At 39.1% G+C, this 12,577-nt stretch overlaps 1 protein-coding gene across 1 annotated transcript in view; it reads right to left on the bottom strand.

Moving 5' to 3' along the window:
• Positions 1-1,019: 1,019 nt before the first annotated feature.
• LOC121673402 (ephrin-B2) overlaps positions 1,020-12,577 on the bottom strand; it is a 45,704-nt gene continuing 34,146 nt past the window's right edge. Inside the window, exons 3-5 of the mRNA XM_042046688.1 lie at positions 7,352-7,444; positions 6,483-6,596; positions 1,020-4,885 (exon numbers count right to left, since the gene is read on the bottom strand). Of these exons, the coding sequence (XP_041902622.1) occupies positions 4,503-4,885; positions 6,483-6,596; positions 7,352-7,444 (590 nt within the window). The 3' untranslated portion in view covers positions 1,020-4,502. The remainder of the gene's footprint in view (positions 4,886-6,482; positions 6,597-7,351; positions 7,445-12,577) is intronic.

Below are 12,577 nucleotides of genomic sequence, written 5' to 3'. Positions count from 1 at the left end.
ATGCTAAGTGCCTTCACCATACAGTCATTTTTCCCTGATTATTCAGAAAATAATAAATAATTTGACAAATGGCAATTGCATGACCCATACCACGAATAGCTAACTGCCTTTCTTCAGTGAAATTTCTCTGGCTAACTGGCATCTGTTGTTAAAGTGACAAATGCATATTTGCCCTCTGTAGACCTTCCCACCTGTTGCTCCGTGGATGATCATACCATATATGTGCTGCTAACAAACTGAAAAGTGCTTCACTTTCAGGGAGGGTGATTGGGCTTTGTCAGAAAATTAAGGTATAATTTATTATTTGTATTTGTTACCCTAGTGAAAATCAGGGCAGCAGAACCACAGATCTTGTATTAAGGCTTGTGCTACCTGCACATGTTGGCCCTCATCTCCCTTAAGATGCAGTAAAGCAGGGACAGGACAATGCAGGGCCCCACTAAAAGAAACATGAAGAGATGTCTTGGCTTTGCAGCACTTGCAATCCTTCATCATCCTCCCAATGTATTCCATTTCCTGTCCCTTCTTGCTCAACCCTGTCATCCCAGGCTCACCACTTCCCCTCCTCAGGAGAAGCAGCGACAACAACAGTGCCCAGAAGACTTCAGATAATTTTTTTCTCTGATTCTGCTCACAGAGTAAGTCCACCCCATAATGTCTGGGAATTATTTTTGTGGTTATACTCTCAACTCCAAGATAATCCAAGAAACCTGGCTACTGCATCTGATTGCAGTTCACTGACTTCCAAGGACGTAAGATGCTCAGGTGTTTTCTAAAATCTGCTGATATATGGAAGAGAGAATCTGAAAGAAGTAGGTTAACAGAAGTCAGTGTACTCTAAGGAGATTTCCTATAAAACGCTAGCAGTCAGGTTGGAGAGAGGGGGGAGAGGAGGAAGGGAGAGATCGGAGGGAGGGAGGCAGGCAGGCAGACCAGTTTGGTGACTTCCTTATTTATTTTCTTATTTTAATAAAGAAAAAAATTGCAAAACTAAAGAAGAAAATACTTAGAAGGCAAGGTTTCCATAGGAAAAAAATATTTTATTTTTTTAAGAACAAATTCAGTTTGAAACAGACGTGGAATGTGATTTTCATAATTTTCATTTTCTGGGAACTAATTGCAATGTGGAACTAAAGCAGATTTCAAACTTATTACCGGCTAGTCTTAATACAGAATGAAACAAACAAACAAAAACAAAAAATAAAATTAAAAAAAAAGAAAAAGAAAGAAGAAATTATTTATAACTCAAGCATAATACTGTGTTACTTACAAACTGGACAAAGAAATTCTTAAATAAATATTCATGGTACACAATTTCAGCACAAATATGCGGCAATTTGGCAACCTTTTATATAATTTTTTCCTCAATACAGTGCAAAGGGGAATGACACTGCCTTTAAACAAGCTGTAGCTAAATACATTGCAAAATTCAAATTTTATACAAAACATCTTGCTCAGACTTTATAAAAAACCAACATTGCTCTATATACACAATCTGGTTAAGAAAAGCCTTTTTTGTCTTATTTTCATGTGGGTATTTTTATTATTTAAAAATGTGAATAAGGCTACTGTAACACCCCAAATCCATATACAGTAAATCTGAACCTATTTACAGCATCTTCACTTAGACATGATGGTGCAAATTCCAATTCGGGTGACTAGGGATGATCATACAAGCAAGGCATTTACAGTAACTTTTCAAAGCTGGACCAACGTCAAAGAAAGGAACAGTTGGTAGATTGTCATAATTCTGCACCAGACACAAAACAGACGCACAGTACATTTTCTTTTTTTCAATTGGTTGCAGGTTGCTCTTGAGCAGTTAGTCTGATTTTTTTTTCACAGTTTAGTATGTAACTAGAATGTAGCCAACTGATGAAGTGTAGATATGACTTAATAAAAATAAGGCTCAGTAAGCCCATCCCTTCCCTTTCTCCCCCTCCCCCAAAATAAAATCTTAATGACTTACAAGAGAACCTTGTATGGATGGATTCATAGAAAAGAAGGGTTGTTGAAAAGAATTACATATGTACTGTAGTTAGTCACCATGGTAACCTTCCACAGAACCATGGGTTGGAATTTTTTTGTTTTTCGTTTCTCTCTTTTGGGCCAACATCCCAACGTTATCTTCAGGTTCAGAAAACAAAGAGAGTGATCATTTCTATGACTGATTTTTTTCTTTTCTTTCTTTTTTTTTCTTTTCTTTTCTTTTTTTTTTTTTTTTTTTTTTTTGCAGGTGCTCACCAGAGGTCTGAGAACCCTAAAATGCTGTTGCTACATTTTCTTTCCAAATCAGAAAGCAAAGTGTTACCATAGTAACATGACTATGTTAGAAATGTCTATTTGCATAGCACATATAAAAGTAGAGTTTTTTTATTTCCTCCCCAGGGTGGGAGCTTTAGGGGAATAGCCACGCTAGAGAGAAAACTTTAACCTGAAACCCCCCTCTACAAATCTCAACAAAATCTACAGAACACATCAGCCTGTAAGGCAAGGGAAAACACAACACAGAAAATAAATGCCGGCACATCTTGTTGCTGTTAAATATGTGATGCAGTAACACTGAATTCCTGATTTTTTGGACCTTGTATTTTCTACTTTTCTCTTACAAGATGCTTTGGAATTTTTCTTTTTTTAAACTATGCTCCCACTGGTGGTTTTGGATGGCTGATTTTTTTTTTTCCAGAAGTAGTTTATTTTAAAAAAAAATGTGCACATATGCATACATATATATGCATAGGTATGCATATAGACTTATGTATGTGTGTATATACATAGACACACACACACACATATATATATGTAAAATGATGACAAGTTAAGACTATGTAATTGCCGCAAATGAATTTCACATCTTCTGGTGTAGATTCTGTGCAATCTCAAAATATATATTAGTAAAAAAAAAAACCAAATCAAAAGTAAGAAAGAATGAACAAAAGAAAAACTCTCACTTTATATCCCTTGTGTTCTATACACCTATTATAAATAAGACATATTTTGCTTCTCCATCTCAGTGTCATAATTTATTTTACTCTTACGGACTGCCAGAGGTTTGCCATATGTGCTTTAACTTTGCAACAGAGCACCAATGAACGGCTGTGTCAGTCAGTACCTACACTCACTGTGCAGGGACAGCACTACAATAAGCCAAAGTGCCAAAAGGGTCAGTCACAAAGAGATTCTGCCTTACTTTTAAAGCAAGGTTTTGTGGTTTGTTGTTTTTTGGGCTTTTTTCCACAACTTTACCAGTGATAGAATTATAGCTCATTTGACCCACTGGCTTATAATCATCTTGGTCACTTGGCTCTCTGTTGTTTTCTTAAATGCTTTCCCTGTGTTTATTATAATGTGATAGTATAGCAGCTGAGTCTGCTTAAAAGTCACCCAAAGCAGACTACATTTTTGCTACAGCTTCAAAGCTGTGTATTTTATTACCAGTACCACAACAGCCCTGCCCTAATATATCCTCAGTGGCCTGCTATTGTCTTGTCTTCTCCAGGCTTGTTCACTTACTAACAATACCCCTTTGTTCTACTGTATTGAAGGTACTATTTTTTTCTGCACACTGGTATTTGATAACCATGAATTCCTTCAAATGCAGCCATAAACCACTGCGCATGTTATTGTGTTTCCTACTTGCCTCTTAAAACTTAGCATACCAAAGTGCTGTGCTACCTAAATGTATTTGTTTTTCTTCCCAGTTTCTACTTTTGAGGCAGCAATATTCAATTGCAAACTTCAATCAGCCCTTCCCTCCACCACCCAGTCCTGCTCTTGACTTTGTTGACAGCCTAACTTTTTGGCTGGAAGGCTCCTTACTATCAAACACAATTTTTATAAATGCATTACCCATTCGAGTGAGGCTGCTGTAGCAGATGGATGGAGTGCGGATCTCCAAACATTAATGTTCCATTAGTGATTCAGGAGGTGGAGTGAAAGGAAATCTTATGTGAAGGATGGCAGAGCCCCGGATAACAGAAACAAATGGAACAGTGACGGACTAAAAGCAAGAGAACTTTAACGAGTCTTACTTAGACACCAAGGTCTGTGTGACAAATCCAGTACGCACTGAGAGAGACACACAAAAGTCAGAAGATTGCATTTCAAGCTTGATATATCCTAGAGCACCTTCCCAGGATGCCTAGAGCTATTAACATCCACGGATTGCTCCATCTTCCCTTGGCTTTTGTACATGCCTGAACGCCCACAGCACATGGCTTTGAGGATGATGAATGTAACAAGAGTACAGCAATCAGAATGGGCATCTTCTACATAAAAGTCTTCCAGCTTTTAGTGAATACTTATTCACCGAGATAGGAATTCTACAGACTAGGTAAGCTGTCCAGCTCGCGTCGGTTCCTGGAGAAAGAGCTGTGCCTTCTCCCCCTTGTGCTTAAGTCAATGCTAGTGCACAAGGCGTCATCACAAACCCCAACAGAAAGCATTTGACCAGTGAGTTTCCTCTATGACTCAACTGTACCACAGAGCTGGTTGTGTGTTTCTCAGACCTTGTAATAAATGTTTGCTGGACTCTGAGGAGGCATCTCTTGAACTATGTACACCGGATGTCCATAGTCGCCGCTGACCTTTTCATAGTGGGGGCAAAAGACACTGTCTGCAGTCCTTAGAGGAATGATAATGTCACTGGGCTCAGAACCATTGTTGTTGCCACTGCGCTTTGGGGTGGCTAATGTACTAAGTGATAGAGTTGTCGTGTGTTGCGGGGAATGCTTCCTGTGTCTTCTCCGGTACTTCAACAAAAGAACCACCAAAGTGATGATGATGACGATGAAAATGATGCACCCTGATGCAATCCCTGCAAATAAGGCCACCTCTGAACCCAGTATACTGGAATGCCCAGCCTTACTGCCATCTGTGCTAGATCCTGGAAAGAATGGAAATACAATAGACAAAAGTTATTGCCATCCTGTGACCCATTTATGTTGCTTAAAAATGTGTAGAGTAAGCAAGACCAGAAGAATTAACTGACAGCTAAACTTTGACAAACCAATTACCCTGTTAGATAGCTAAATGCAAACAGCCGAAGTCAGCAATCAATATAGAACAAGACTTTGTGTCTGTTGGTCTCACTTTTGTGTCGCTTCCAAACCACTCTGTTTCATACATCATCATCCATCAGTGGTGAGAACTGTCACTGACAAGGCAGCCTTTGATGCACACGGCATCTTTTAACAGATGCCGGCCAGCCCCGGGCACAAGGGAGGGGTGGGATAGAACTGGAAGGGAAAATAACACAGGGAAATGACAATTCTCAGAACAACTGGTACTGTTCAGTGCCACACTGTTCCCTCTGCTCTTTTATCTTTTGCACACTGATTTAAGTTAAACCATCCTTAGTGCCTCTTTACATGGACTCCTCTTGCTTGGAAATGAAACTAAGGAGCTTGAGGCAGCGTGGGAGACAGGCAAAATGTCTACAGCATGCCTGTTAGTATTAACTTACAGTTACTTAAAAGAAAACAACATCATGAATTTGGTAGTCAGGAAAAGCTCATGTGCTGAACAGCCTATTGAGTATTTGCTGCCCATCACACCATCATATGATACCTGTCACAAAAATTACGTGAATGCTCACTTGGCACGTTTTCATTTCAAGTTTGGACCTATTTTCTTCTCTTGATGCTCACTCACAATGAAAAAATGATATAGATGCTACATTCACATAATTGTTAACTCTTCCTTCCAAAGCCTCTGCAGGGATCAGCTGAAGCCACTTACTGTATCAAAGATTCATTAGCCCAGTAACTAATGACAGAGCTGGCAAGGAAGGCTTGTGGCCTTTTTTGGGAAACCCAGAATCACCTGTCAGAGAAGTTTTGCTTTGTAGCATTACTAATTACTGAATTTTCTTCTGGACAGCTTGAGTCTTAAGAGTTAGGTTTTTTCTTGTTCACCCCTATGAGTGAAATGCATCCTGAAGATATGTGTTTGGAATCATCTATTTATTTTGCTAAGATAATTATTAAAAAAAAAAAATCTTTACATTTGGTAAAAGACCAGCCATCCATGTCTAGACTTTATATGGTCAGCTAAAAGATCAGGACATTAATTATAGATGCCTTGAAATAAACTTCATAAATGGCTGTTGAGAACCACTTGACAATGTCTTATGCGGGAAGAGAAAGACAAAGACTTGTTCATCTGCCAGAGTACTAAATGTAAGGCAGCACAGACCACTGTTAAGCTGCTTAGCAAATGTCCTATCCAAAATTTTTCCTGTAAATGAGTGACATTATCACAAGACGTAATTAACTTCTACAGCAGAGTAGAAGAGGGGAGAGAGAGCAGCTGTTGCCAAAACGTGCAGCTCCCAGACACTACCCACCGGAGCAAACAGAACAAGCTTTCGCTTCATCTCACCATGAAAACATTTGCTTTTCTGGCGCTTAAATGGTAAAATAAAACACATTGGGGGATAAAGGAGGAGAAGACGTTCCAGGGCAAAGTCCCACCACACCTACCTGAGTGGTCCTTCACAAAGGGGCTGGTGGTGGAACTCTTCCCATTGGTGCCAGCTTCCTGCTCGGGGCGCTTGGTGGGATCCGTGTGCCGGGGCTGCCCTGCCGAGTTGGGATCTGGGGGAGAGAAAGACGACTCATGCAGCTTTGGCACTTGACGGTATGGAGCCTTACAAGCTGGCTCTAGGCACCTCGTGAGAAACAAATGGTTTAACAGAAGAACCTTTATGCAAAGGACTGGGAGATACAAGAACGTAATTTTCCTTTTAAAGCAAAATGGTTATATTAGTTATTTCAGGTTTAAATTGTGAGGCCATCTGCAGAAACTATAGGGTCTCCTGTAACTGGCAAGAAAAGCTTTGCAGATGACATTTCAGTTTAACTGAGGAAGTTGATTGACTACTAAACCAACTTCTACTTAGAAGAATAATTCTTTCTTCCTGCACAATAGGTTATCTATATGTGAAAAGAGACAATGAACAAAAACCTCTCTGTAATCAGAATTCATAACAAGCAAACTATAGAAATATTAGCTTCCCTCTTTTCATGTATTTTAAATAATTTTGAGCAGCAGAGTTGTGGCTTTTGTTTTTAAAATAAAAATAAAAATGACTGAAACACACTACTCCCAGGTGACCTTTCCTTCTAGGGATCTCTCCAATGAAGAGATCTTATTATGCTAACCCTCCTTCTGTAGAAATCTGTCAGTAGCTGAGGAAGAGAAAATAGGCTTTGCTTTCAGACTGTAAGGGAGGAATGACCACACTAGACTTGACTGGCTCTCTGCTCTACACTGCTAAAAGAAGCCTGAAAACTAAAAAAGACATTGAGACCGATCAAAGTGATTTCATGAAACAGCAGATGGTCTTTACCTTGTCCAACTTTCATGAGGATCTTCATGGTTTTTGTCTGGCACACCCCTCCCTCCTGGTTATCCAGGCCCTCCAAAGACCCATTTGATGTTGCTGATTAAAAATAAAAGAAAAATAAATAAAAATAAAAATAAATAAAAATCAGGAAATCAACAGGCAAAGTGATGTGAACATGAGTGTCTGAAAGCAGGGATCTTTCAATCTACCAGAACCTGTTCTTGTTGCTCAGGCTGACCTATGGAAAGTTGTGAAATGTTGAAAGCCAAAGGAATGAACACACTGGTAAACTGTACAATATATACAAATGGAGGAATGTGTTATCAAGGTTTCAAATTTACCCAGCAACCTTTTATTTTCCTATGCACAATTGACTGACTGACTTACTTGGACAAAAACACACCATCTTGCTAAAAAGGTGATGGAGTTAGCTGAAAAGGAAGCTCTGGCAGGCTCAGAGGAGAAAAGCACTGAAAAATCACCCTTTTTTTTTCCCCTCCCAACAATATCTTTATAATCACCATGTTACACCTGCTTCCTCTATTACAAATCTCCTGCTGGAAGAAGTGAACGCATACAAAAGACCCAGGTGAAAGCTAAGATTCTGAACTGATTGGAAAACCATTTAATATTTTAAAGTACAATCTCACTTTTCTCAGCGTTGAGGAGCCTCTGCAGGGGTGGGTGGCAAAGGGGAATACGCTCTATTCTCACGGAAACCTTTTAGCTCATACAAACAACAGGGTGCTTTCCCCTGTGCTGATACTGTTCTTGCTTATCTAGGTGCCAGCTGGAGCCACGCGATCCAGGCGCCGGCTGACACTGCCATGCGATGTGAGTGCAAAGCACCACTCCCTGGGAGAATCCACAACACTGAATCACGGTGTATGTGTGCGCCGCTGCTGCCACAGCCAGCTGTTGGTTGCAAAACAGCTGCTGGAAAATTATTTGGCGGCTCCTTGGCAGCAGGCATTGCGGCCACTGCACTGCACTGGCTACTGGCCACCGCGAGCAGGGCACAACTGCCAGTGGCAGGCTCCGGATTCACTGTGCAAGGCATGCACTGGGGGTTTTCCTACCCTGGCTGTCCTGGGGATGGTTTTCCTACCCTGGCTGTCCTGGGGATGGAAATTTCACTGTCATTTCTTGGAGCCGTTTATCCAAGGACCAAAACAGACTTATGAGCGGGTGCATGCACAGGCACCAGCACTGGGCCACCAACTGGAGAAAACAAATGGAAAATGGGATGTAAGGGAGCTCACTGCTTGCCGCGGCAGCGGTGAGCTGCTTAAGCAGCACATGCCTCCCTCTGCCCCTCTCCTTTCAGTTTGTAGGCTTTACGCTCTTCAGGTCTTTGTTTTTAATTCTTGCTCCTTCTCTTTCACCTTCCTTGGGGATTTTCTTTCAAATGCAGTCTATGTATATTTCCTTTTTCCTTCACAATGTCTTCCTACCCCCATGGCAGTATTTTTCTTGCTCTAATCTTCTCTCTAGCTGTAAAGATATAAACCCCATACCGCTGAACCCTGCTTCCTAGCCTTTGATCTGCTTCTTGTTTTTGTTCCACTTCTGACTCTTTTGTGACCAACTCGAATTACAGCCACCATACAAACTTCCCAAACTGTGCTTTCTTTTCCTAAAATTCCCTTCTCCTCATACGTTGTCACTCCCAGTTCCTCCTCTTGTTCCCTCCCCCCTGTAAAAACATGACAATAGCTGCATGGCAAAAAGACCTTTCAAAATACAAAGAGCACGTTGAGTAATTTGAGATAAAAGCTGATCTGAAATGTGCCACTGCATTGCCAGGCTCGGAAAATAATGGAGACATATAGTTTTGTTTTCTTTTGTTTTTTTTCCAGAGGGGAAAAAAAAATCAATACCAAGAACCCATCCTGGACATAAATCAAATGTGTCTTTGCTGAAAGTGTTTTTTATGATCTATTTGCCAATGTACCAGCACAAGGACACAGAGAAAAAAAGCAGTAAATAGAAATACCAAAGCTGAGCACCAACTGAATGTACAAATAAAAAACACTGACTTTCTCTTGTGGTTTTTTGTTATTTGATTCTTTTTTAAATCGAGCTGAAGGGAATCACATCTCCTTAAACACCTTCTACTTGATTTTAATTGAATAGAAAGCAGCTTCTTCTGAACATCAATGCCTTTTTATTCTTTAAAGGCCTATCCACTTAACCCACAGAGTAGGAGACCTCAATAGGATGCAGAGGATGCAGTCTGACCTCAGAAAGTAAGATGGCAAAAAAGAATGCAAAATTACTTCAAATACAGTCTCCAAATGAGAAGACCCAGACGTACAATGAGTCTGGTTGTGTGCCTACGCCAGCGCAATCTGCCTCACTTGCTTGCTAAAAGAATGCTTTCATAGCTTTGATGTCAGATGAATGAATTTGCAGAAGTATTCACTTTTTCCACAGTTCTTCAAGGGATTTTAGGAAAGCCTACGTTGTGGCTCAGAGTACAGACTGCTACGTCCTGAGCAATAGGGAATTTTCAAAGAGGAGCATTTCAGTGACAAAGCAAAGTTTCCTTCTCAGCTTCTCCTGTAATTAAACTGACAATTACCCAAGGCCACCAGAGGAAATTATTTTTCAAAATTCATTAAGACTTTCAAAATGCAACCTTGCGTATCCCTAGTGTACCAGGAAGAAAGTGGATAGCTTTAAACACATCGTTTTAAGCTTTGAAAAGCTGCATGGAGAAAAAGAAGTAACCTGGGACAGCAGAGAAAACACAGTTTCATACTGCTAATGCCCCTTGACAGTGCAGTGTGCAGAAGTCAAACAAGGGAGTGAGTACAAACTATTCCTCAAACACTTGCTGCGGCCTTTCTATATTGATCTTCAAATGAAAATTACACCCACACACTGTCATGTTAGCTCCTCCACTGCACTCACACCTCTGGGGGAAAGTGACCCAGCACCTACAGCTCTGCTCACACTGAGAGGATATTAAAAAAAGAAAAAAAAAAAAAAAAAAGTGCCCCTGATAGGAGTTTTGGATTTAAACAAAAACGTAACACAAGTTTCTGGTGTCCAAAATGGAAATGTTACTTTCCAGTGTGTTTATATAATCAGATTTTAAACCTTCCATCCAATTTATTCTTATATACATATATATAAAAAAGAACAAGTTTTTTTACATAAAGGTCTAAATACGGATATATTTTAAAGTCAATTACTGACACGAGCTACCATACAAAGCCCTCTGCTAAGAAGACTAAATACTTAAATATTAACATTAATAAATATAATTATTAATATTAAGTTTCTCATTAGTATTAGTATGTTCTCAGGATCCCACACTTCACTTTGTATTAATACAGCAACACATAGTAATCTAGAAGTAAGTAAAATGTTGCTAAACAGGTAGCAAAATATTTTTAAATCTTTTGGTGGTTAAATATGTCTGATTTTCTGAGACCTGTCCTGCCCCACTGGTGTCAACTGCAAAACTAATAACTACAGTCAAAACCACATGAAATTATTCAACAGTTTGTCCACACCTAAAAATAAACACATAATTGTGCTAAAATCTCTACTAATTTTAAGACTTTCTAACAAAATTGCACACTTCTGGGCCATTTTACAGTAGTTTATCAGACACTGTCTGCATTCCTTGAATACAACAGCAGCTGCCATTTTACAAGGAATGCAAGTTTAGCTTTTCAACATTCAGAAAACACTTACTGTTATGAAATTATGGTTAAGAGTCTTGCTAATACATACTTACTTTAGAGAAGCTAGTATACATTTTCAGGTTGGTAACATACTGCTTTAACATATCCTCCTCCATACACAAGGGAGAAATTAAATTATTCAGACCAAAGAACCTCATTCAGATCTGCCTCCCCTTCTTTGAAATACATGAATTGTATAAAAACAAACAAAACCCCCAATGAAACAAACAAAGAAACAAACAAACAAAAAAGCCTGGAACTCATGTAAATCAATCTATAATGTTTTACATTTATTTGCTTTTAAAACTCCACAAGTGCTGTTTATTGTACAAAGTGCATTAGTCATAAATGCAGAGGCAGGGATTCAGTGAGCATAGCAGAGTCAGCTGACAAGAATAGTTCCTGGCTATGATTCTTATACAGTCCCCATGGAGAGGAAGTAATATTACATTTTAATATGTCTTCATTTGATTGTTATTACTCTGCCTCCCAGGAGGCTACGCCACTGCATGGATCATGGCTGTTTTCAACCTATCAGGTTGGTAACATTGCTCTAATCAGACGGAGAATTAAGCTGCTGGATTTGTGCCTGTATATAGCTTTTCATTCACAAAGAGATTAGAAATGAAGGCACAGTCACAAAAATTCAACTTCCTTCACTCCTAAAAACACACATTACAAAATGAAAAAATGCCACCACAATTACTTAAAACACCCGCAGACAAAAATCTCAGCCTCTTAATTCTGCTGCTATTATTACCCACAGTTTCATGTTTTAGGATTATGAAAAACATTACCTATTTGCAAATTAAATGCCATATGCTTTGAACCAACACAACTTTAAAACACATCTATTTCTAGTGCTTGAATATGAAATGGACTACATAGCTGACGAGAGAAAGGATGATCATCTTATTTAATTTTCCTGTGAAAACTAAATGGACTTTAAAACACAGACTATAGGAATGAATGAATGATGTCAACTGATGGGCAAGGGCAAAATTGATTTTGTCCCTCCTTAGTGTGCTGGACAATAAAAGTCATTTGGCAATATATTAAAGACACATCATTGATGAGGTCATGAAGAATTAATTGCTGCTGATGTGGATCTGTTAACAGCAAATTGAGAATTACAGGTTTTCGAGGGGCAGATCAGTACTATCCAATAGTAGTGATTTTCACAGATTTTATTCATTAAGTACTGCTTGAATACCGCATCAGAAAATAAATTTCTCAAAATCAGAATAAAATAAAATCAAATAACACTACCTATTTCCACTTTTCCCCTGCTGTGCCTAGAAACAGAGAGAAAAAACAGCAGCAAAAATCCACACAAGCTTTAGATCCAACAGTAAGAAGTTATTCTTAAAGCAAAGCTGCGCTTGATCTCACAAGCACTCTCAGGATTACTAAGTGCATGTAAAGTTTTTGAGGGTTTTTTATTTTATCAAGTAATAGAACACTATTTTGGACAGGCATCATTGTGCTCTGACTGCTTTCATCTGCTTTTGGTCCTTTTAATGATAATCTT

This window comes from Corvus kubaryi, unplaced genomic scaffold (genome assembly GCF_017639235.1).
Source record: "Corvus kubaryi isolate FWS band 111438036 unplaced genomic scaffold, C.kubaryi_AGA036_p1.0 65381, whole genome shotgun sequence".
NCBI lineage: Eukaryota > Metazoa > Chordata > Aves > Passeriformes > Corvidae > Corvus > Corvus kubaryi.
The sequence above is the reverse complement of the archived record's forward strand: the minus strand, read 5'-3'. Positions and strand labels throughout refer to the sequence as shown.